The sequence below is a fragment of the Sinocyclocheilus rhinocerous genome, unplaced genomic scaffold (genome assembly GCF_001515625.1).
Source record: "Sinocyclocheilus rhinocerous isolate Xijiao unplaced genomic scaffold, SAMN03320098_v1.1 scaffold932, whole genome shotgun sequence".
In the NCBI taxonomy this organism is placed as follows: Eukaryota; Metazoa; Chordata; class Actinopteri; order Cypriniformes; family Cyprinidae; genus Sinocyclocheilus; species Sinocyclocheilus rhinocerous.
Window position 1 is genome coordinate 138,257 of NW_015638991.1, and position 24,123 is coordinate 162,379.

Sequence of the window (24,123 nt, forward strand, 5' to 3'; positions counted from 1 at the left end):
GTTAAATTAAAAAATATGAATAAAATAAAAAAAATGTATTAAAATGTATTAAAATTAAATAAAAAATGTAATCTAAACTATACTAAACACAATTTCTGGGTACAGTTCATGACTCAACACAGCTGTAATATTGAGGTCAGCCTTTATCCAGGCACATCGTCTCTTACCCTCCCTGCAGAAGTCTTTCCCTCATAGTGAGGAAGTCCATGGGGGTTTTGATGATGCGTCGGTAGCCAGGCACCAGGCGGGGATTGACCGGCTCCAGGAAAGGCCAGGCTTCTGAGTGAGCCTCCATTTCCATCAGAATGATCCTACAGCACATCAAACAGCTCGCTAATTATTCCATGACACACACTCATTATTCCACATAGTGAATTCATTTAGACTCGGCTCAGAGATGCACCAAAACGCATTTTCAAATCATGACAACAGATGGTTATATATATATCACTTCTGTTTATTTTTCGTCCAGGCAACCCACTAACATATAAAGTGCCACTTAAAAAACAATTCTAAATTTAATAATAAAAGCTATTAGCTCTTAATAAAAGCTTGTTGTATTTTGAAAGTACTGTTTTCCACAGGCCTGCAGACTCACTCGCAGTAGGTGAGGTCAGGCTGGTTTCGTGTGGCCATCCGTCTGCGTTTGGAGGGCGAGATGCTCGTCCCACTCGAGGAAGCTGCAGCGTCTTTTTGTCGTGTGGTCATGCCTCGTCTGTACCCATCATCCTCGTCTGAACTATCCTCTGCAAGACGCTTTTTCTGCACCTTTGATCTTTTCCGAGATGAGCGCTGCGATCTCGGAGATTCACCGCTTTCCTGCAAAATTCTGTTTCTTAGTTTATCTTATAAACACAGGCAAATACAGGCAAAGAAAAATATTCAATTCAAACATTAATATGAAAGAGATGGGGCAAAAACGGAAGCTAGATAGTTAAACATCTTGGTCACATTACCTTGGCAACGCAGGTGGGACAGAACCAGTCGCCTTCTGGCACCTGCATGACCTTTGGCCTCAGGCAGAACATGTGACAGCCACGATCACAGCCGTCACACAAGAGCAGGTACTCATCATCATCACCCTTACGGCACACCTGACACGTCTGTGGACACACCAACACCCGTTTAGACAAAACTAGAGCACGATGATTTTGATAATACATAACATCATGGAATTTGTCAAATTTTCAGTGTCTGTCTCAATGTATGATGAACACATGAACATCATCTTCAGAGCTGCTCTGAAAGTCCCTTCACGAGCATTTTATTATTTCATTTGAGAAAAACTATTAGAACTTAAAAGGTCTTCACGGCAACCCGTCAAAATAAAAGTTCGGTTTCACTTGAAGAAATTGTAACAAATATATTATTGTACAGTAAATGTACGTCTTAATTCTATAATAATAATAATAAATAAAATTATTATTAAAACTTGTTTTAAAAATAATCACAATTTTTCATCACTGTTTTTATCCTAACAGTAAACCTCTGTTGTCCAGTACTTCATTTGCCCCCCAAAAAAGGGTTTGTTTCATTAGATAAAAAGATACATTAAATTGTTTTATGTCTTCATTTGATTACCAGACAAATTAAAATAAACAACAATTTCTGGGAAAAAAAAGCTCAAATAAAAATCCAAAGGGCCCTATTAGTGTAGAAAATGTAATTGTTTGAATTGTATGAATTCAATTAAATACACATGCTTTTGGATCATTCAAATTTTAATTAAACCATTAAAATGGAATTCGGAAAAATTCAAAAATGGAAAACAGAATTTGGTAAAAAATAAAACAAAATTTGAGAAAAAATAAAACATTTCAAAGAGCCCTAAAAATGTCATTTTTGTTCAACTTTTATAAATTATTATTAAATTGTAAAAGTTTCATGATTTTAATAATTAGACATGGTTTTTGATTACTAAAATTTTATTTAACCATTAAAACAGAGACCAGAAAAATGAAAATAGGGGAAAAAATGGAATCCAGAAAAATTACAACAGAAAAAAATTTAACAATTCATAGAGCCCTAAAAACACATTCAACATACACTGAAATAAACATATTTATGGTTAGAGAACAACAATGCATATGCAATAGCCATTTCACTAACATCCACCATACTTAGTGAAAGACAGAAAACAGAAGATGTGGTTTCTCAAGACACCTATTTTAATGATATCTGTCAGGTATGTATATAAACAAAACTATGTGTAATTAGGGCTGGACAATAATTCAATATCAATATATATCGCAATATCATTTTTTTCAATAACGGTGATATGCTTTTTAAACACATTTCCGATATTTCGATATACATTACCAGTGTTTCCCATACATTGATTTATTTGTGGCGGACACAATATCGACACTGACGCCACAAATAGATTTTCCAAAAGGTTTTAGGACAGTTTGACTTTGTTGAATAAACATGAGCGCTGCACGTTTCAAAATCAAACCGCGGTGCGGGTGTTTTATATGAATGTATCTTTGAAGGGAACTGACTGTCTTCAGAAAAGTTTCCATGTCATTTTCATTATCTGATAAATCAGCGTTCATGAGCTCAGTGCTCCTTTGTTTACAGCCGTTACCGGGGAAACCGCTGGTTCTGCTGCTCTCAAAGCGCCTCCTGCTGGCAGAGAATCAGTTTGCATTTTCAATAAGCCCTTCTCCAGCAACATATGTTTTTGTTGTTGCTTTTTCTGTTTTCTGCAGCAACTCTGAGCACTTTTAATATTCTTTATCCTGGCTGAAGCACTTTTGTTTCAATCTATAAAAATAATCAGCCTGTGTTATAGTTTAAAGTTAAATTTATTAAAATTAATAAGGTGAGTCTGAAGGTCCTTGCACACTAAGTCCGAAATTTTGCGTATGCGTTTTTCATATTTGTCATCATTTCCTATCAAAATGCTTGCTACGGATGCAAAAGCGCAGAAAATCGAACCCGGTCCGTTTTTTTTTTTTATGACGAACGAAAATTTCGGAGGCATTGTGTAAACGTGATTGACACAACGTGACGTCGTATTTATTTTTCAAAGTGTGAAAATTTCGGTCGACGCAGTGTGCAATGGCCTTGAGAGTTTGTTTGATAGTGATTTCACATTTTTTGTTTATATGAAGGCTAAATACAAATAAAAAGTGAGCATTAATTTAATTGTACCGTTTTTATTTCTAAAATGTTATAGTTTTATAGGAGGAGGTTTCATAGACTTGGCAAATTCATTTTTCAGAAGTTTGTAGGCACAGACATCTTTTGTGGGTGTTCTTGGCAGTTTTTTTTAAATATTGTGACCGACTTTTTGACCGAAACTAAGAAATATATCGTGATATAAATTTAAATTTTTTAATTTTAAATATATTTTAAATACATTTTGGCCCTATGTGTAATATATAATAATGGTACAGGCTCTGAAGCGGAGTGAACGTGTGTGTGCTCTCACCACTTTGATGACGGATCTTTCCCAGGCGATGGCTTTCTCCAGCTGCAGCAGACAGAGAGAGAGTTGAGACGCATTGCGGCAGCGGTCCAGGGCCTGCCGCCACGTCCTCAACCTGGGTGTGATCTCACTTTCCAAGCTACAAAGACAAACAAACACATGACTGATATGCTCTAGAGTGCATATAATGTACTGTAGAATTTGGAACAATTCTTTGTTGAAAAATATGATTATTTTGAAAAGTGATGCTTTGGAGATAATTTTTCACTTTATTACCCAAAGACCCTAACTCTGACCCACCTCACAGCATCTAGTGGGACCTCCTCCCCGCCGGGCGGAGGGGTGAGAGGCGCCAAGCGCACCACCTCGGACAGGGTCCACAGTGGCTCCTTCAGATAACGGCGCTCGATGTTGCGCTCCAGATTAGTCAAGCGGAGGACGGCCAGGTCCAGGGGGTTGCTGGGAGCTCGCAGGAGGTCGGACCATTCCTTCTTGGTCTTGACTATCCAGTCGTCCTTGGGGTCAACCTCGTGCTCGTAATACTGCAGGTCATCCCGCGTGGAGTCCGCCTCGGGAGGGGTATACATCTGAAACCAGGACAAAAGTCCAAAGTGAATATTACAACAATTTTGATGTCAGATGTAACCTAGGGTAAACCAAAAACATAATTACTTAAAAAATAAAATAATAATACTTCTATTCTCTCTCTCTCTCTCTCTCTCTCACACTCACACTCACACACACATATTCAGTAGGGTTGCTGATAGACGGTGTTGACGGTTTTACCGGTGTGAAGCCACAACACCGGTTAAGTCACCACCATTGTTTTGATTTTTTATGGTAATAAAAATTATTTAGTTCAGTTAGAGAACAGACACTACAATTAAAACTGAATGTGGCTGCTCAATGCAGCGTGCCGAACGAAAGTCGCGTCACGGATCAGATTTCATTTATCACGTTAGGAGAAGCTGACAAGAAGATTGAGGTGAGACAGACAAGATGATGGCAGAAGAGTTTCCAAACGACATGCAAAAGCGCCCGTTTTAAAAATATGTTGGATTTTGAAAAGCCTGTTGACTTCTGCAATTTATCTAAGGTGATATTGGAAGTTTATTTATTTGGTTCCACAGTGTTTGCTGATTTTTATTTAAACTGTGTATTTTTTTTATTTTACATCAAGTATGCCATGTCTCCAAGCTTTCTTATTTGTTTTGCTAATAAACTTATGTTTCTTATTTATATGGTTACACAGTGTTTACTGATGTTCAGTTTTGTATACCTAAACTTTGTGTAAGTTATTTGTTAGTTTATATTAGGCATATAGCATTGTGTATTTTTATTAGTTTTGTTAATAAAAGTTCTATGTTCTATGTTGTATTTTGTTGTTGCTTGAATTGAATTCAAGCAATTGACGCCAGCTAAGCTATTTAAAAGCGAAGGAAAGTGAGGAAAAGAGGGAAAACTCAAACGAACTAAAAACAAAGAACTGCTTGACGCCAAATTGCCGAATAACGGTATTACCGGTGTTGTCACACGTCGATTAAACGGTGGGAAAATGTCCTCACCGTCACAACCCTAATATACGGAACAGAGAGTAAGCGAGAGAATTTATATACACACACATACATACAGCGGGTAAAATAAGTATTGAACACCTCACCATGTATTTCTAAAGATGCTGTTCACATGAAATTTTCCCCAGACGTCGATAACATTTTTGATTTTAATAATTAAACAACAGTTTGAATAATTTTATATAATTACTGTAATAATAATATAATTAAATAATACACCTTTACCCTAATATTCCCTTTTTAAGAGTTTAAATAATCAGCAATAATGAATAATGAAATTAAATAATGAAATATATTAACACGGGTTTAAATGTTAATTACTATAACTATTTATTAGTTAGAATAAATATTAACAATTTGCATACATAAATTTTCATTATCGCATTAGTTTAAGATATATTTCTTTTCTCATAAGTAATAATTTATTGAATGCATTTAATTACATTTTTATTATTATGTATAATTTTTTTTATTTAATATATTAGAAATAATTTATTGACTGTATAGTGAAGAGAGAAAACCAGGGGAAATGCAATCCGGAATTGATGTCAGACATAGTCGTGAACAAACCACAACGCTGACAATTTACTGAAACTCTGTTTATATGGTATGTGTTTTTGCTCTGTAAAATCTGTAAAAAAAACATTACTGAAGCTTATGAATATAGGCATATCGAAATAATGAGTACAATATTAAATATATATATATATATATATATATATAGAGAGAGAGCTTGCATCTCACGACTATGTCGTGTATGAAATAATGTCTGTGTGCATGCGTGTAAAACAACAAACTCTGACGATTTATATATAATCATTTGTAATTGTATATACATTGTTGTGATTAATTGTGGCTGGAACAATAATGTAGCTGTAAAAATAGTTTCCTGCTGAAATTGAAATGTATATACATCTTTTCAATGACTAGATAGACACGGTGAGTTTGTGTTTACTATACATGTTAGATGTGATCCACCTCATAGTAACAATCCTGTCAGATCGTCCATCCTTTGAGTGAGAGTGTAACGTTACAGGTCGGCCGATCTGGTTTCGTGGTTAAAGTTAACCTTTTCGACATGTTTCCGTGTTGTTGTTGCTCAGCAATGGCATGGACTCGATGTTGTCTGGGGGTTTGGCAAAAGGAGAGTGGGACGGTGGGCGGTGCTCGGGGTGGTGACTGAAGGCGGTGACTGTGTAGTTCTGACGTCAACTTTTTACAGGAGTCACAATGGTTCGTGAAAAATCACAGCTACTTTATGCAGGCTGTGTGCATTTTACTGTGGACTGACTGTTTTGAAACTTATATGGTAGTTAAATAGCCCCTAGACCTCAGTTATCGTGAAAAGAAGCCAGGAAATTTCAGTTTTGACAATATGGGACCTTTAATTTAAGCACTCTGAGCAACTCATCAGGTTGTGTCACATTCATTATGAGTAACTCAATGAGCGGTTTCCTCTACTTATTAGGATTAATAGTCTCAAAACAGAGCACTTGAGTGTGTGGTTTTCACTACCTGAAATTGAGAGCTTGATGATTCCTGACTAGCCTCACTTTCACTCTCCGCATTGGGAAAGGCCACCTGGAGAGAAAGATTGTGGACATGGTGATGAAGTGAGCGTGCTTGTGTGCAGTACATACAGCACAAACAGTGTCACCCTGTGGTCACAAATGGAGCAAGACCTTACAGTACAGTGATTACTTCAATAAAAGAAAAAGTGGCTTTTGAATCTGCTTAACAGGCTTTCTTTACCTTGAATTGAAGGTCTGCACCGACCACCCTCTGCTCCAGATCTTCCACGCACTGGAGCACATTGATGTCTAACTGCAGGACTCTCTCCTGCTCACTCCACGCCTGTTTAGACACCTCCAGCAGGGCATGGCCGTCCTCCACCGTCATCTGGAAGATGGGATCTGGGAGGAAACGATGGAAAACAACGCAATAAACATGCTGCTGTCCACCAACTCCTGCAGTCCCTCTGTATGTGCTGCTGCTCCTCACCGCTGACGGGCCGCGTGCAGACCTCAGACATATACTCCATGTGTTTGGCGAGGTGCTTGTGGAGCACTTTCTCACGAATGCCTCGAGGATGGAGGGCGCTCAGAATGGCTGTCAGCTCCTCCGGTTCTTTGATCCACCACCAGCCCTTCACCATTTCTGTAGGACAGAAAGACATGAAGCCAATTAACACTGCTCTGCTGGAAACCAAGAGCTTTAGGATGTCATTCAAGATACACAAATAACAGTTTTCTTGGTGCGTAAACAGTATTTATATATGCAAATGAAGTAATGAATATTATGTAGTAAATATTTTCTCTGCATTGTACCAGAAGAGCATCACAAATAAAACACTAAGCTTAGCATTAAGATAAAACTCTTCATATGGGATTTGATTCTGCTCAAATCTGTAAGGCATTGCTGAAGCTTATGAATATAGGAATTATAAAGCCATTATGTTTTTTCCTAAACAGACCGTTTATTTCTAATGAACTCAAATTTTATGAAAGTTTATTCTTATGAACTCAAGGTTATGAAATATTTTGAAGAAATAAATCGGTTCAGTAATTTGAATTGAAATGAACATATCAAACTTATAATTGAATTAGAATATAATTATTCTATGATTTATTATTATTTATTATTTTATTTTATTTTATTTTTTACAGAAAATTACTTTAAAAATGTTACAGAATTTTTAAAGATTAGGGCAAGCATTTTTTTTTAATAATATATCATTTAGATATTATTATTCAGCATTGTTTTTATACTACTAAATTTTTTATAATAGTTTTTATATATATATATATTTTTTTTTCAGCTGAAACAAGTTTCGAGTTTCTCACCTAATATATATGAATGGTAAGATTCACCGATTCGCATCGGCATAAAAGTTAACAATGCGATGCATCGATTTAAAAAAGTGTGCATCGGATACAAGTTGCATGTACCAGTACAAGTCACAAAGCATTGTTTCTTACATATTTGCATTGGTAAAAAACGATTTATTTATATAGAATTATTAGTAGATGCACTATACTTTTATTATTTAGAAAGTGACCAATAATTTGTGACCAGTATTTTATATGAAGATTAGTTTTTTCCTCTTTAAACTGTTTCTCAAGCGCATTCTCTCTTCTCCACTGCTGCTACATGAATATGACGTATCACAAAACTACGGAGACCGAGGCGTGTCCTGAGAGTCACATAGAATATAGATTAACATGGCAGAGGTACAGCTGCATCTTCCACCAAATAATTACAAAGAAATAAAAGCGAACTATCTGTACCATATTGAATTGCATAGCATCATATTTTTTTCATTGCATCTTTTTTCTTTGAATCGCATTGTGTTGAATCGAAATCGGATCACACTGCATCGTAATAGGGGTGCATCGCATCAGTAGCTGCTTCATATGTATGTTTAATGTATCGTATTGTTGGCTATGCATCAAGATGCATATCGCATCAGCCTCAGTTATGAGATGCACATCCCTAATATATATATGCATATTTTTTTCCAAATAGTTTTAGTTTTAACTTACAATAATATCTTTTATAATTTAATTTATTTTAATAAATATTTTAATATCTAACCATGTTAAGTGTTTTATTTTTATTTTTTTTAATTAATGAGATTAACTTAAAATAACAAATTATTAGCTTCCCTCACAAACTCCCAAGAGTTCACAAACCACAGTTTGGGAAACTCTGGGTTCGATAAAGTTGCCTTGGCTTGGTGACATATTTAAACTAAACATAATAAACATCCATCCAATTCCTAGGCTCAGGATTTCAGAGAAAACTAACCGGTCAAGTTGACAAGGCTTCGAAAAACTGAAGTAATCTAAGAACGCAAGATGGCCAAAAACATATTCCACCCTAATTGTCAAGTCCAGCATAAGTCCTGTAACATCACAGCACTCACCTAACGGAATAGGCTTCACCACCAGCTGAGTGAAGTACTTCAGTTCAACCTCTTGGAAGAGATTGGAGGGAGGTCTGCCACGCCTCTTCGCCGCACTGGAGCGAGCGTGAGCTCGGGACGGCCCACTGCCTCTCCTGCGCCTCCTACCGGCCCTGGGAGCCGGAGTGGAGCACACCTTAGGAAGAGGAAGAGGAGCAGCTTCCGTCTGCATCTGCGGTTAGGAACAAAGAGGGTAGCGATCAGAAGGATAAAAATTCGGCATTCAGAATATTCAAAAACTTTCTGATGTGTGACCCTGGAGCACAAAACCAGTCATAAGCAGCACGGGTATATTTGTAGCAATAGCCAACAGCACATTGTATGGGTCAAAATTATAAATTTTTCTTTTATGCCAAAAATCATTAGGATATTAAGTAAAGATCATGTTCCATGAAGATATTTTGTAAATTTCCTACCGTAAATATATAAAAACTTAATTTTTAATTAGTAATATGCATTGCTAAGAACTTCATTTGGACAACTTTAAAGCTAGATTTCTTTTGCACCACCCCCCCCGTTATATATTCGGCATAAATCAGTATTAATATCCAATTTCAAAATATTGACCCTTATGACTGGTTTTGTGGTCCAAGGTCACATCTTCTTAAAGGGTGAACCTGTGCTGTCGGAGGCTGTAGTGGAGGAGGAGCGAGCGGGTTACTATCGAGGGGTGCTGGAGTGTCTTCAGTGGGGGATGAAGCAGGCGCAGGTGTGTTCTCGCACGGCTGGGAGATCGACGTCTCGTCGCACGGCTCCTTGGGCAGCAGATTGAACCACTGGCCTCTTTTCTCTGCCTGCTCCCTCATGCTGTCCTCCGGCTGGCTGTTATCCTCGCCCTGTCCGGCTCCAGACGCTGCGATCGGCGCGCTGCTGTCGGCCTCTGCGTCCTGCGGCTGCTCGAGAGGCGTCTGGAAAGCAGGCTGAGTGGGATCCTGCACAGGAGAGTTGAGAGTCGAATCCTCAGCTGCTGATCTGCTGCTACGGCGGCGCCGCCGGTTCTTGGCGGTTCGCAGGTGGAGCTCCACTTCGGGTTTGATCTTGCGCGGGCGACCCCGTCCTCGAGGGCTGCTCATCAGAGAGGCCTCGCCGGGTAGAGGATCCGCCTCTGTGGGGGAAAGCTGGGACGCTCGAGGAGAAGAGGGGAGAGATGCAGTGAAAGCCGGAGAGAGGGGAGGCTCAGCTTTAACCTCAGTCTTCACTGGAGTTATGACCTTCACATAAGTCACAGGTTCATCGCTGACGGTCACTTCATCTGAGGCTGAACACAAGCAACTGGTCATTAATATCGGTAACAAGTAGGACAGCACAATAATATTCGCACATGATGAAAATCAGAAAGCCATAAAGTATTGTAATTTACAAATATTTTACTTTTACAGTCGTAACAATTTTTTTTATTTGACAGTGAAATATTACAAGTCATATTTCTTTTGTTTTATTTTTTTGATTTTTATTTAGTACTATGACAACTACTGCTACTAATTATTATTATTATTATTATTACGATTAATATTATTATTTCACAAAATTTGTGCAGCCCAACAATTTTTAAAAAATTGCATTTTAATTTAAACATTAAGATTGGTAACAAGTAGGGCTGCACAATTAAGTCTTAAAATTAAGAAATTAAGAACGAACAATATATATATATTAATACTGTTGTATAAAAATTACTATTTTTCTTAATTTCTTACATATTTTATTTTACAGGGAAATATTACAATAGCAATGTTTCTTAATTTATGTAGTTAATTTGGTAATACTACTATTAATGACAATAATAATAATAATAATAATTATTATTATTATTATTATTATTATTACTATAACAAAAATAACAATTATTATTGTTGTTGTTAATTATTTTATAGCCATATTAATACATAAAATCACAAAAAAAATTTATGCAGCCATACAAACAAGTACAGAAAAACTGGATTTTTTTTTATTGCAATTAAAATAGGCAGAAAAAAAAACTATTAGATTTTTTTTTCTTTCCCAAATCATGCAGTAACAAGAATACCAAGAAAAAAATGAAACGTAGGAATCATTAGGCACAAATCTGGTTATGATTCAGGCAATCAAAATCAGATTCACCATGCTCGCAAATGTTTGAATGGCACTTATCTTTAATGCTTTGTCCTGCATATGATTGTATAATAGCCAAAAAAAAAAAGTGAGAACAGAATCGTGATTAATCTGTGACTCCACAGCCTGATTGTCTATGTGACATTACGTCATGTACAGACTCTGAGGGGGATCGTAAAGGCCTAAATCTCAAAAGTGTGCGAGCTACCAGACTAACTGCATGCTGGGAGTTTCCACTCACCCAGGATATCCTCTGCTCCCTCCACGAGGACACATCCCATATAAGGCAGCAGCAAGTACCTGCGGCGGTAGCGATCCTGCCCCAGAGACACCGCCCGCATAGAATGAGACGACTGCTGCAGCTTCTTGCGGAAAAACACTTGCCGCTGTGAGACAGAAGCAAACATTGTTACTCGGCCAACAGCCTTCACATTTAACAAAGGTTTGAAATGAATGAAGTTTGTTTCACATGATTCTAAAAACCTTTTGAAGCTGCTTTGCAATCTGTATTGTATAAAGTGTCATGTAAATAAATGTGACTTAACTGGTGCCTTAACCGAAGAAAAAAAAGATGAAATACTAATCATTCCAGCAGCCAAAAAATAGTTATGTATTCATTTCTTTACAAAAATAAATACGGTTTTAACTATCTGGACAATGGAAAATCAGTGGACATTTCAATGAAAAATAATTAGGTGTGTGCAAACTTTTGACTAGTGATGCAATGAAATCAAATTCATAACCAAAATCTAAACTTCAGGACTCACTGGAACTAAACCCACAAATCCTCATCTTAAATCAGCTTTTTTGGAGTAACTATCAATTCTATTCTAATCAGTTCTAATATTATTAATATATTTAAGTGAATACACCAACTTGGTGTAACTTCACAATAACATATATGCTCTAAATAATTTCCAAACAAGTATAGACGAACTGTATAGAATAAACAGTGTTATTATACATGTGTCAGTGTTAATCAAATTTAATTAAAAAAAATTCTGAATCTCAAAAATGTCCTTTTCATCAGCTGAGATTTTGGTGGATCCATACCTACATCAGTTATTAAATATAGATATTTTACCTTGGTCAGTTTATCAATCTGACGCTCCAGCTCAGCGACACTGCAGGTATTGGGACTCTCAATCTATGAGAAAACAAAACAAACATAAAATATTTACTAGTGCTGCCAAACGATTAATCGCATCCAAAATAAAAGTTTTTGTTTACATAATATATGTTTGTGTACAGTGTATATTTATTATGTATATATAAATACACACAAATGCATGTATATATTTAAGAACAATATTTTACGTTTATATATTAAATATATTTATATATGATATAATTTATATGAATATAAATATATACATGCAAATAAATGTAAATACTTTCAAAATATATGCTGTATGTGTGTGTCTTTATATATATATAATAAATATACACAGTACACACACACATATGTAAACAAAAACTTATTTTGGATGCGATTCATCGCGATTAATCGTTTGACAGCACTAATATTAACACATAGGTAACAAAACAGTTAAACCAGGAAACCCCTTTGAACAACCTTTTTAAAATTCTTGAAGTAACCAGACATTTATTATTTAGCAACACATTTTCATGTTCGCGTCTCTGGTGTTGGCTAAGGGTACCATGACATTCAGATAAACAATATTTTTCTGTTTTATTCAGAATTTTTTTAATATTTATCTGAATTTTTTCATTATGATTCAATTAATTATAAGCTTTTCATTACTTCACGAACCCCCTGCAGTTCCCTCATGAATCCCAGTTTGGGAAACCATCAATTAAGCTCCGAAACTGAAGTGACTCATTTTTGATAGTCTCACATAATCACATTTGAGGTCAAAGGAAGTCGAGATACAGCCCGTTTCCCTGAACTGACAGCTCTCACTCAGGAAATCTTTAGTAGATGGCTGTTCTTGATTAATTACATCATTTCACATCTTCAGAGTAGCTGCTGTCAGTACACAGTGTCTCTTTTATGAAGCAATTTTGACTATGGCACATAGCTTGACTATGTGGCTGTGAATATAGCTTTAACCCACTGACATGTACTGCTCTAAATAATAAAATACTGCTCCATAAGCGCAGCTCTGGTTTGGCAGAGGTCCTGTACCTCCGTGTGTTTGGGTTCCTCTTTGGCTTTTCGGCGGCTGCCTCTCTCCAGCACGGAGCTCTCCTCGATGCTCTCCTCCTCGGCCACTCCCCCACGAGCACTACGCCGGCGCTCCTCGAAGCACAGCTCCTCCTCCGGACGGCCCGTCTTACGCATCAGCGCAGCCTTCAGTCTGCTCAGACACACACTTTTATGAGAATGACGAAGCCAGTCACAGAAGAGCTGCTTCACACCTGGTCCAAACCCTCCTCCCACATGCAGGATTATTTTAGTGTCTGAACCACAGTACTTTTGAGTCATTGATGTGAGTAACTAGATTCAGAAAGAAATAATCCAAGCCATTATCTTTGTGAGTAAAATCTAGTGATCATCCAATATATTGTCAAGGCCGATAGTTTGCCTCTTTTTTTTTTCTTTTTTTTTTTAATTACCAGCATCAGCCAATAATTTTTTCTGTTCAGCCAATACGTCGAAACGACTTTTATCTTGACAGTATCTAATAAATGTCAACAACTACACATTTCAGAGAATCTCACAGCTAAGGCTACGTCCACACGAAGCCAGAGCTTTCCCTATCCAATCTTTTTTTTCTCCTCGTCTCAAGAAATATCTGCGTCCACACGAAACCACGAAACCGACACAAAACGCTGTAGTATACATGCCAGACCAGCATGTGGCGCTGTAATTCTGCCACAGAGATACACTAAAAACGGAGAAGAAGACTTGGACTATGCGCATAAACCTTGCGCGCGGTATACAAACGAACATGGAACAATACATGTATTAATCTGTGTTAATGTTAGTTAATAAAAAGACAATCGTTCAGTGTTTGTTCATGTTTTTGTGTCTGACTAGGGGCGAGACGTGGCCTGATGACGTCATCGTTTCAGAAAATATACGGATTCGCTGTCCACACGAAAACGCAAGGGCGGCGTTTTCAGATTTATCCGCTCTGGGACCCGGTTTCAAGAAATATCGGTTTCACTCTCCCAAAACGCCGGATCAGTGTGGACGAAACGCCTATACGATACAAAATTTATGCGTATACAGCTAAACGCGTCTCCGTGTGGACGGGGCCTAAATTTGACAAATTTTAAATCTTTTATATCAAGTTTGCCGCTATGTTGTATTCATGTCATATTCACTATGTGCAATAAGTCAAATAAGTGCAATAAGTGTTACCTTGTCTTTATTTGAATAAAATATGACTCCCATTGCACAAAGACTTGCCAATTTCCTGAATGCATGTCGGTTACAGTGTTCACTTTTTATTCATATTTTTAACAATTTCTTTATTTGTGAGAAATTCTATATCGGAATTACACAATCAAGAAGCTGCCATCTAAATAAATCTCTATTTTAAAGATTTATATTTTATCATCAAGTTAAATTTTTTAATTTAAATATATGTAAAATAAACTAATTTAATTTCAGCAATTGCTATGCATGTATACCGTGTGTATACACACACACACACACACACACACACAATAGGGTCATGCAGAATAAGGCATTAATATATGCTTTATAAGTACTAATAAACAGCTTATGCTAGTAACAGCTTATGCATGCTAATTATCAGCTAGTTAATAGTAAGAACTAGTACCTAAAGTGTTGCCCAAATTTTGATCTCAAACAGACTGGTTCACACCATAAGCTGTCAGGATAAGAAGCAGGGGTCTTACTTGCGTAGCTTGCCTTCTATAATCCACTTGTTTTTCCTGTAGGTTGTCATATTCTCTAGCGTGTTATCAATCTCCCTGCAGAAACAGAACGGTTGGAAAATGACGTTTACATATGCGGATCTACAAAACTCTTTTCAAATATGATGATAATATGATTTGAATTCCTGCTGACCTGGTGATTATGTTGCTGGCGTTGAGTTCCTCCACCAGGAAGGCCAGTATGGAGGCTTTGACGTCGGGTTTGAGGGTCTGGAAGCTCTTTGTACGCAGACTGTTACACACCTCCAACTCAAAGCCATGGGCTTCCAGAAAGATCCGCAGCACCTCGGACACAGTGCTGTGGCTCAGCTCCAGATCCACCAGCTTCTCCCCCAGGATCTTCACAGACTGAGTAAGGAAAGAGAAACAAACCAACCTTCATTAACTCACTGACCAATCACGTGCCTTGAATTTAGGGTGAAACCCATCCTACATTATTTCCCACTGAATATTCAATGTTAACATATAATAAGACTTCAAAATATTTAAGTTTAATGTGCTGTGGGTGTGGTTTCTTGTTGGTTTTTAAGGCTGTTTTCCATTAATGTTTAGTTATTTTAGTTAGGGTTAGTTATTAAGTAATTACTTAGTTATTAAGTAATTTCTGTCCAAGTTCAAAGTTGTTTTAGACGGCAACAGATGAGATTTAGACTTTTTTGACACTGTTATAAATAGAAAACAACTTAATTCACTGATATTAGGGCTGGGACAATAAATCAATGCATTGCGAATCGAGAAATGATTCTGAGATTTTCCGAATGCATTGTGATTGATTTATTGTCCCAGGCCTAAATGATATGACTCAAAAGATAAACCTGGTAATATGAGGGCAGTCCAGGATCGTGCAGAGCGGCCTCCACCAGTTTAATGAGCAGATCCAGGAGCTCGCCTTGGCTCTTCTCCATGCCGAGGAGCCCTTCCTGCAGGGCGCTCAAGCTGGGAATATCCTTGGGCACCTGGAGCCCCAGAATCTTTCCGTAACCATGCAGGAACTCAACCACCCTTAAACAATTGGAGAAGGCCAAACCCGAAAGCACCAGTCCTGGTATCCGTGTCAATTGTGGGAGGGGCTACAGAGGGAGAGAGACGACAACTCAATGAGTAATGGAATAAACCATCCCAGATAAGACAGCACACTTTAATTATCCAACATTCAGTGACACACTCAGAAAAAAAAAAACTGTAGTAGACGAGTATAAGTCCCTCAAATGAAAGTATTATCAACAGTATGTATTATTGGTGTGTGTCAACTGGTGTGGAGTGGCAGAGTTGAGCACCAATAAATGTAGTATACTTTGAAAATGTTTTATTTTTTTTTCAGCTGTAGGCACACGCGAATCGTGTCAAACAACATCTCTTTTAGTGTGGGAAGACAAATCACATGATTCTGTAAATGTATCATATTACTCTGGTTATTATGACACTGTGTTAAACAATGGCAGTTACTGATTTTGTGAATAACACTGGCTTGGTGATACTTCAAATGGAAAACTTAACCCAACAAATTCACAAAAGGTATCAAAGTGGCTTCTAAAGTAAACTTTGCCAAATGAGGAAACTTCCGTATAGGGCTGTCACTATCGATTTTTTTTTTAATCGAGTAATCAAGACGATTATTCTATCGATTAATCGAGTAGTCGGACAATTATAATTATTTTTGTTAGTAGTAATAAAAACAGACCTAAGCAAACAATAGCCTTTAAAATACAATAGCCTCTACTTAAAATACATATACTATAATAGCAATGAGGCAATGTAACATTACATTACGCATTATAACAAATGCCTGCAGAGGGCACCAATGGCCTGACGATTATTTTTACACTTTACTGCACGATCTAATCCTTGTTTAATATTGACTAAACAACATTTAATTCAAATGTCCACTAAATTTGTAATATTTGGCCATTTCTTTACGACGTGCATTCTTTGAAATGCTACAGTCACAGTTTAAGACGCTCAACACATAAATGAAAACAGTTTGTGTGGAGCAGCATTTACTGTGAACGGAGCTCCTCTGAGATGCACTTATGTAAACTACACGCATGTAAATAATAAAAGTGCATATATTAAACCTGCATCACATATATTTATTTAACTGAATCATAGTGTTTGTGAATTCACAATAGCATTTTGCTTTATTATGATTTTTAAATGGGTTTAACATATCATGCAGCCTTGGAAAATGGTCTAATAATGCATTTCATAGATTTTCATCCATGAAATGTGCCACTTCTGGTATATTGCCGGTTACTCGACATGGCAAAATGCAATTTTTTGAAAATCGAGTACTCGATTCAAGGATTTGTGACCGCCCTACTTGTGTAGTCCGTGTGAATCCCTCAGCACATCAGGCTCACCGTGTGGTCGGGGAGACACATGTCCTCTGCAGGCTTCTTCATCTCCTCTAAGATGATCTGCTGTCTCTTCCTCTCCTCCATTCGTCTCCGAGCCTGCGCCCTCCGCTCCGCCTGCCTCTTTGCTGCCAGTGCAGCCTGCGCTTCGGCCTCCGCTTGAGCCTGGGCTTTGGCCAGAGCCTTGGCTTTGCTGCGGGCCCGGGCCACTTTCTTGATGGGACTGGCCTTCTCCAGGTCCAACGCCTCTGCTGCAGGTGGTGCTGTGACCTTCTTCCTGCGGCCGGGCTTCTTGGGTCCCTCTGCGGCTGAGAGAGGGCTTTCAGATGCCTGGCTCTGAGTCTGAGACTGGTCTTCATTATCCTGTTCCTGCTCTTTGGCTTTCTCCAGCTGCACAAACACATCAGAAAACACAGTCAGAGCTCAGAACACTGGGATTTACAGCTATTAAATTAAAATTATGTGTATATCAGGGGTTCTTACACCTTCAGACCATTTTGATGACTTTTCCACTTAGCTCAACTTTTTACTTCAAAGATCCACTTTGTCAAAGACGATATTTAAAGGCCTTTATTCTGATATACTATTCATTTACAGAAACCAGGAGTGGCAAAATGTTAAAAATAATGACAAAATAATTATAATTTAAAATGAAATTTCATAATTACAATAACTGAATGTTCTTCATGGTTTACACTTTTTATAACATGAATTTACATGACTTTTATAGCTTGTGACTACAGGTTTTAAAATTATTTTTTACTTATAAATAGCCATTTCTAACCAGTAATATAAATATAGCTTTATAAAAAATTAAAATGCATTACATTTCATGACTTTTCCAGGTCTATATGTAAAATATACAGCTAAAATTCCAGATTGTCCAAGATCATTAGACCTCTGGTTGTTAAATAAAAAAAGACAGTTGTTAAGAGAACAAATTAAAATAAGAAATAGGATTGCAACTTGCATCTGGATTTTTAGCTGTTTTAGTTTTTTTTAACCATTGTTTTTCATATTAAATTAAAATTTAAATATTAAATTTTTTTTAAAGCATTAAAGAAAAACATTATTCAAATTTATAACTGATTACAAAGCGTACTTAGGAAACATTTAACAGGTGCTACATATATATATTATCATTATTCTTTTTTTTTTTGCATTTAAATGCATGATCTTTCAGATTGTTCAGGTTTTTCATCATCATGAACCCTGTTATTAAGTTCTGAACATATTTGAAGACATGGAGTTTCTTACTTTGGCTTTCCGTTTCTCCTGCCGGATCTTTTTATTCTTTGCATCCTCTTTTCTTTTCATTCTTGCCTGCATGACAAAAATCAGATGATCAGCTGGTCCCCAAAACACACTTTTTGTAATAAATAACAAGTCAGCTCACCTTTCTCTTCATTTTCTTCTTGATCTTAACCAGTTTTTCTTTTTCTTCCTCTGTGAGATCCTCTGTAAAACAATGAACATGAACTGAGCTAAGATGCACATTATATTTCACATAAAAAGCTAGAACTACAAAATGATGAAAAATAAAAAGGTGGTACTTCTGCAACAAGCACATTTTTACTAAACCACCTGATCTGCATATTCAGACTCACCCTTTGCCTCCAGTCTCTTCAGCAGCCTGGCGTCCACTTTGCTGAGCAGATCCTCCATCTTGGGCTTGGGAGGTCGGCCTGGCCGTCTACCTGGGGCTCCTCTGGCTCGGCGGCCACGGGAACGAGGCTCTTTGTCTGGATTTGGTGGACGACCACGTCTGCCTGTTATAGCCATGATCATGGAGGGCACTTCCTCATTGGCGAGGAGGAACCATTTCATACCCTGTAACAAATTAAAAAGCAATGACATGCCTTGCAACATTGTAACTGTCCTGAATCCACAGACCACATGTTTGCCTGTAGCACCTGTAGACATCTTCATACACACCTCAGGGGTTTCCCGCTCCTCATAGAAATCACCCACTGGCATGCGTGGACTGAAGCTGAAGTGCTCTCTCGAAACGCCCTGGAGAGCATCCTGATGCCTCTTCAGAAACTGGAGAATGCAGAGAGACAAAAGCAACTGGATGAAGACAAGCCTTGTTATCACTCACGCAGATTAGGTTACAGTAGTATTGTGGGTGATCATCTGGTGTGCTAGTATAACCGATCTCACCTTGATGACCTCGGGGAACTGCTTCATCCTCCGGCCGCAGGGGCTATAGTACCACGTCTCTCCTTTCAGGCGGTCCTCGAGCCTCCGGACTCGAATCTCTCGCCTCCAGCTAGCAAATGGGAAACACAGCACGTGAAACAGGATGCCATACCAGTGAATTTCCATGACAACAATGCCTCCTTTTTACCCGCGCGCTCACCTTTGAACCAGCGCATGCGCTAACCTCATTTTTAACCCGGAAGAACCTTCTTTCATGTGAACAGAGTAGGGAGGAAATAACATGCTAACAACCTCCCTATACTTTAAACAAAAAAAAACAAAGAAAATATAAATTAAAAAAACATACAAAACAAAGATTAGTTACCAAAAAAATTCCGATTGAAAGTATAGAGTCTTTTCAAATGAATCTCTTTCCTCTCTTTTTTTTTTTTAATTAATAAGTGTCCCCAGTCCTTAACTAAGTGCTTTCAATAACATCAGGGCCGACGCTCCTTTTTTTGTAAGACAGTCAGCGAGTTGAGTTTTTGTGTCCGACCAGAGTACCTTCTTGATTCTTTTACTCTGTATGAGCTCCTTTATGCTGCTTATTTCCAGTCGAAGACGTTTCTCAGAGACCTGTTTTGTTGACTTAAGGGCATCAAACAGAGAGTGGTTGTCTGTCACACAGATCAACGGAGGAGTATTCAGCTCAGCAGTTCCAGTAGTAAGTTCAGAAAAGAGAGTAGTCAGAAAAATGGCATTATCTATTCCATCTGACAGGGCCAGAGTTTCCCCTGCCAGAGTACTCCTCACCACACGTCTAATTTTCTTAGATTGCCAACAGAGAGGAGAAAACTTCCCTCCTTCTCCCCTGAGACCAATCAATGTCCCCCCCTGTGTGCCCCCATCAGGGAGATCTCCAAGGGAAGCACCACAAAGTTTAGAGCATCACTGTTTCCCAAATGTTGAAACCTGAGAGTCACCTTTTCAGATTTAAGCTTTCTAATGACCTTATTTGTCTCGTGAATAGACTGGATTGTAGCATACTTTATATTTGATGCTAAACTGCATACATCAAACATAATGTCTAGCCAGAGTACCTTCTTGATTCTTTTACTCCGTATGAGCTCCTTTATGCTGCTTATTTCCAGTCGAAGACATTTCTCAGAGACCTGTTTTGTTGACTTAAGGGCATCAAACAGAGAGTCTGTCACACAGATCAACGGAGGAGTATTCAGCTCAGCATTTCCAGTAGTAAGTTCAGAAAAGAGAGTAGTCAGAAAAATGGCATTATCTATTCCATCTGACAGGGCCAGAGTTTCCCCTGCCAGAGTACTCCTCACCACACGTCTAATTTTCTTAGATTGCCAACAGAGAGGAGAAAACTTCCCTCCTTCTCCCATGAGACCAATCAATGTCCCCCCCTGTGTGCCCCCATCAGGGAGATCTCCAAGGGAAGCACCACAAAGTTTAGAGCATCACTGTTTCCCAAATGTTGAAACCTGAGAGTCACCTTTTCAGATTTAAGCTTTCTAATGACCTTATTTGTCTCGTGAATAGACTGGATTGTAGCATACTTTATATTTGATGCTAAACTGCATACATCAAACATAATGTCTAGTCTGGTTTGTTTTGCAAACCACAGTATTTGTCCTATTTTTGACCTAAGCTGCTCTTTTTCAGTCTCATTAAGAGAGGCATCCCTCTGCACTGCACGTGCTACTTGCAGTCGAATAGGCTGTAGGTTTTCAATGTAACTATGCTGATGTACATGAACTACACCATTAATAGTAACAAAATCCATTCCCACATAGCAGAAATTTTCATGTTCCTCACGTCCAACATGTAATACAGACTTTAGTGTAGGTATCACCTCTGTTGAGAAGTTTTGTGAGCCTGCCCAAAGAAAATCATCAACATGACATGCGAGTACTCCAGTAACCTTACACTGTTCATCCAACCAATAGAATACTGCTGGATCTACTTTAGACATTTTACCACCTGTACTCAGCATGATTTCTATCACTTTGTTGTACCATACAATGATGCATCTGCAAGGCCGTAAACACACTTGTTTAGTTTCCATAGAACATTTTCTTTTCCTGCTTCAGGAGGGGGCCGGACATAGATTTCTCTGGACAACTGCATGCCCTGCAAGAAAGCAGATTTGATGTCCATAGAATGGACTTGCCACTTATTTTGACAGATTACAGCTAATAACAGCCTAAGAGAGTCAGAAGCACAGGTTGGAGAATCTTTCTGCAGCTCGTGAATATTAAGCTCTTCAAAACCTCTGGCTACGAGTCGCGCTTTGGGCACAATACCATTCGGAGTTTCTTTGAGACTACAGACCCATCTGGTAGAGACACACTTTTGACCTGCATCATCAACTTCCTCAAAAACATTGTTTTTGTACCAATTCACCATTTCATCCTGTTTGGCTGCATCAAATGAAATATCTTTTGTTATGAGTACATCAGCCTCTCTATCAGTTGATTCAATGTGAAGATTATCAACACATGACATATCCACTGACCGTTTTTGCCCATCACTGCCATCATTTTCAATATGTTGCAGATTGAACCAGTTTTTATATTTTCCAGAGGCAAACCCTGGCTCTCTGTAGACCACCACTGTCCTGTTTCATAAATGTTACAGTCTGTCCTGCTTTTAACTTTACACCAGCAGAAGAGACAGGATTACCACACACACCGTGATCTGTTTCAGGTTGTGTCATTCTAGGATAAACCACTTCTCCTGTATTAACCGCCCTGTCGTTGATGTTTTCTTGTTCACTGTCTGTGTTTTCTTCACTATCTGAGCTATCTGCTGCATTGTTTAAGCTGCCTTTTTCACTTGGTACCTGGCTGTTGTCTTGCTCATTTTGCTTATCTTGAGATTCCTGATCCTGTGTGTTTGTTTTACAGAGCCTGGATTGATGTACTCTAACAAGAGTCCCCCCATGTCTTACAAATACAACAGCTCCATCTAGACCAATAAAGTGAAAGGGAAAGTGACGTGACATGTGGCCAAGTATGGTGACCCATACTAGGAATTAGTGCTCTGCATTTATCCCATCCAAAGTGCACACACACAGCAGTGAACACACATACACCGTGAACACACACCCGGAGCAGTGTGATAACTACCCCTGGCCCCTTCCATTCAGGACAGTCTGCTCTTTTGTAATATACCTTGTCTCCTGTCGCATACATTTCATCTGTGGGCCTAAGCTGCCTACGTAGTGCCCTTCTTATTCGTTCAGAAGACTCTGCTTCTGTAAATGCTTTCCTAGAAGCATGTAAAGCAGAAATGTGTTCTCCCACTTTAGCACTCACAGTGGTACCTTCTAGAGCAGGCAATTTATCAACTAATACAGACGGAAGGTTAGGATTCTGTCCAAACACTAATTGGTATGGACTGTAGCCATGAACATTCAACATACTGTTCTTAGCCATGAGGGCCCAGTCAAGGGCAGTGTGCCAGTCACATCCATTTTCTCGCTTGACCTTCAGGATGATCTCAGTGAGTGTTTGGTTATGTCTCTCGGGTAGTCTGTTGCTCCAGGGACTGTATCCAGCAGTTGTTCTTGTCTCGATGTTAAAGTTTTCAGCCATGTCTCTGATTTCTTGGTTGTTGAATTCCCCTCCATTATCACTGTACAGCTTCTGGGGGGCACCATGGACACTTATCCAAGTGTGAATGAAGGAGTTGACAATTTAAGCTGACTTCTTTGTTTTCACAATGTTTCCGGCGCTGAAACGTGTAAAGTGGTCGATGATGTGAAGATACCATACACCTGGTTCTAACTCATGTAGATCCACTGCCACTGTCTCGTTATATTCTGAAGCCATGGGCAACCCCACAGCAGGCTTTGGCTTTGTCCTCTTGTACTTTTGGCATATTTCACAGTCATATACTATTTGTTGTAGAATAGTAAAACATTCTTTGTCCTTATTTCCTGAACTGTGAATGAGCCTCTGTAGCCTGTCTGCTGACGCGTGACCAAACGGTTTATGGAGCTTCAGAAGGACTTTGCGTTTCTCATCTGGAGACATATTTTCTGTCACTGTTAGAACTTCCTCTTCAGTTTGATCTTTTTTAGTGTCTTTGTCTCTGATATCGACACAGTAATTGTCCAGAACTAGGACATTCCTTTAATCACCTCATCGCTCACATATGCAACACGGTTCAACCCCGTTCCTCTACAACACCTCCTTTTTACCCACGCGCTCACCTTTGAACCAGCGCATGGCGCTAACCTCATTTTTAACCCGGAAGAACCTTCTTCCATGTGAACAGAGTAGGGATGAAATAACATGTTAACAGTTTGAAACTGCTGGATAAGTAAGGTAACACTTTAGATTAGGGAACACTATTCACTATTAACTAGTTGCTTATTAGCATGCAAATTACTAGCATATTGGCTGTTTATTAGTACTTAAAAAGCACATATTAATGACTTATTTTGCAAGCCCTGCATGTTTCAGAGTAAAAATGCGACACTCTTGCACATTCTACAGACTCTTGGTTTCAGAGAAGTTCACGGTCAATGAATACGGCACATTTATGCCCCCCCCTTTCTACCTTTGATGAATAATGAATAATTACTTTATGGTGTTCATATTATGTTTTAGATTATATGTTAGATTTAGATTGATAGGTTGTAGGAGTGCATATTTTATTTACCTCATC

The 24,123-nt window shown here is 38.3% G+C and overlaps 1 protein-coding gene across 1 annotated transcript in view; it reads right to left on the reverse strand.

Moving 5' to 3' along the window:
• Positions 1 to 24,123, reverse strand: part of LOC107750888 (bromodomain adjacent to zinc finger domain protein 2A) — a 31,389-nt gene that overhangs the window by 3,066 nt on the left and 4,200 nt on the right. The window contains exons 5-26 of the mRNA XM_016566451.1: positions 19,450 to 19,558; positions 19,222 to 19,329; positions 18,894 to 19,116; positions 18,683 to 18,744; positions 18,544 to 18,609; positions 17,293 to 17,676; positions 15,748 to 16,002; positions 15,066 to 15,280; positions 14,894 to 14,968; positions 13,209 to 13,380; positions 12,144 to 12,206; positions 11,301 to 11,445; positions 9,589 to 10,229; positions 8,933 to 9,143; positions 7,009 to 7,164; positions 6,758 to 6,920; positions 6,523 to 6,586; positions 3,734 to 4,020; positions 3,437 to 3,572; positions 957 to 1,103; positions 599 to 819; positions 168 to 311 (exon numbers count right to left, since the gene is read on the reverse strand). Coding sequence (XP_016421937.1) covers positions 168 to 311; positions 599 to 819; positions 957 to 1,103; positions 3,437 to 3,572; positions 3,734 to 4,020; positions 6,523 to 6,586; positions 6,758 to 6,920; positions 7,009 to 7,164; positions 8,933 to 9,143; positions 9,589 to 10,229; positions 11,301 to 11,445; positions 12,144 to 12,206; positions 13,209 to 13,380; positions 14,894 to 14,968; positions 15,066 to 15,280; positions 15,748 to 16,002; positions 17,293 to 17,676; positions 18,544 to 18,609; positions 18,683 to 18,744; positions 18,894 to 19,116; positions 19,222 to 19,329; positions 19,450 to 19,558 — 4,047 coding nt within the window. The remainder of the gene's footprint in view (positions 1 to 167; positions 312 to 598; positions 820 to 956; positions 1,104 to 3,436; positions 3,573 to 3,733; positions 4,021 to 6,522; positions 6,587 to 6,757; positions 6,921 to 7,008; positions 7,165 to 8,932; positions 9,144 to 9,588; positions 10,230 to 11,300; positions 11,446 to 12,143; positions 12,207 to 13,208; positions 13,381 to 14,893; positions 14,969 to 15,065; positions 15,281 to 15,747; positions 16,003 to 17,292; positions 17,677 to 18,543; positions 18,610 to 18,682; positions 18,745 to 18,893; positions 19,117 to 19,221; positions 19,330 to 19,449; positions 19,559 to 24,123) is intronic.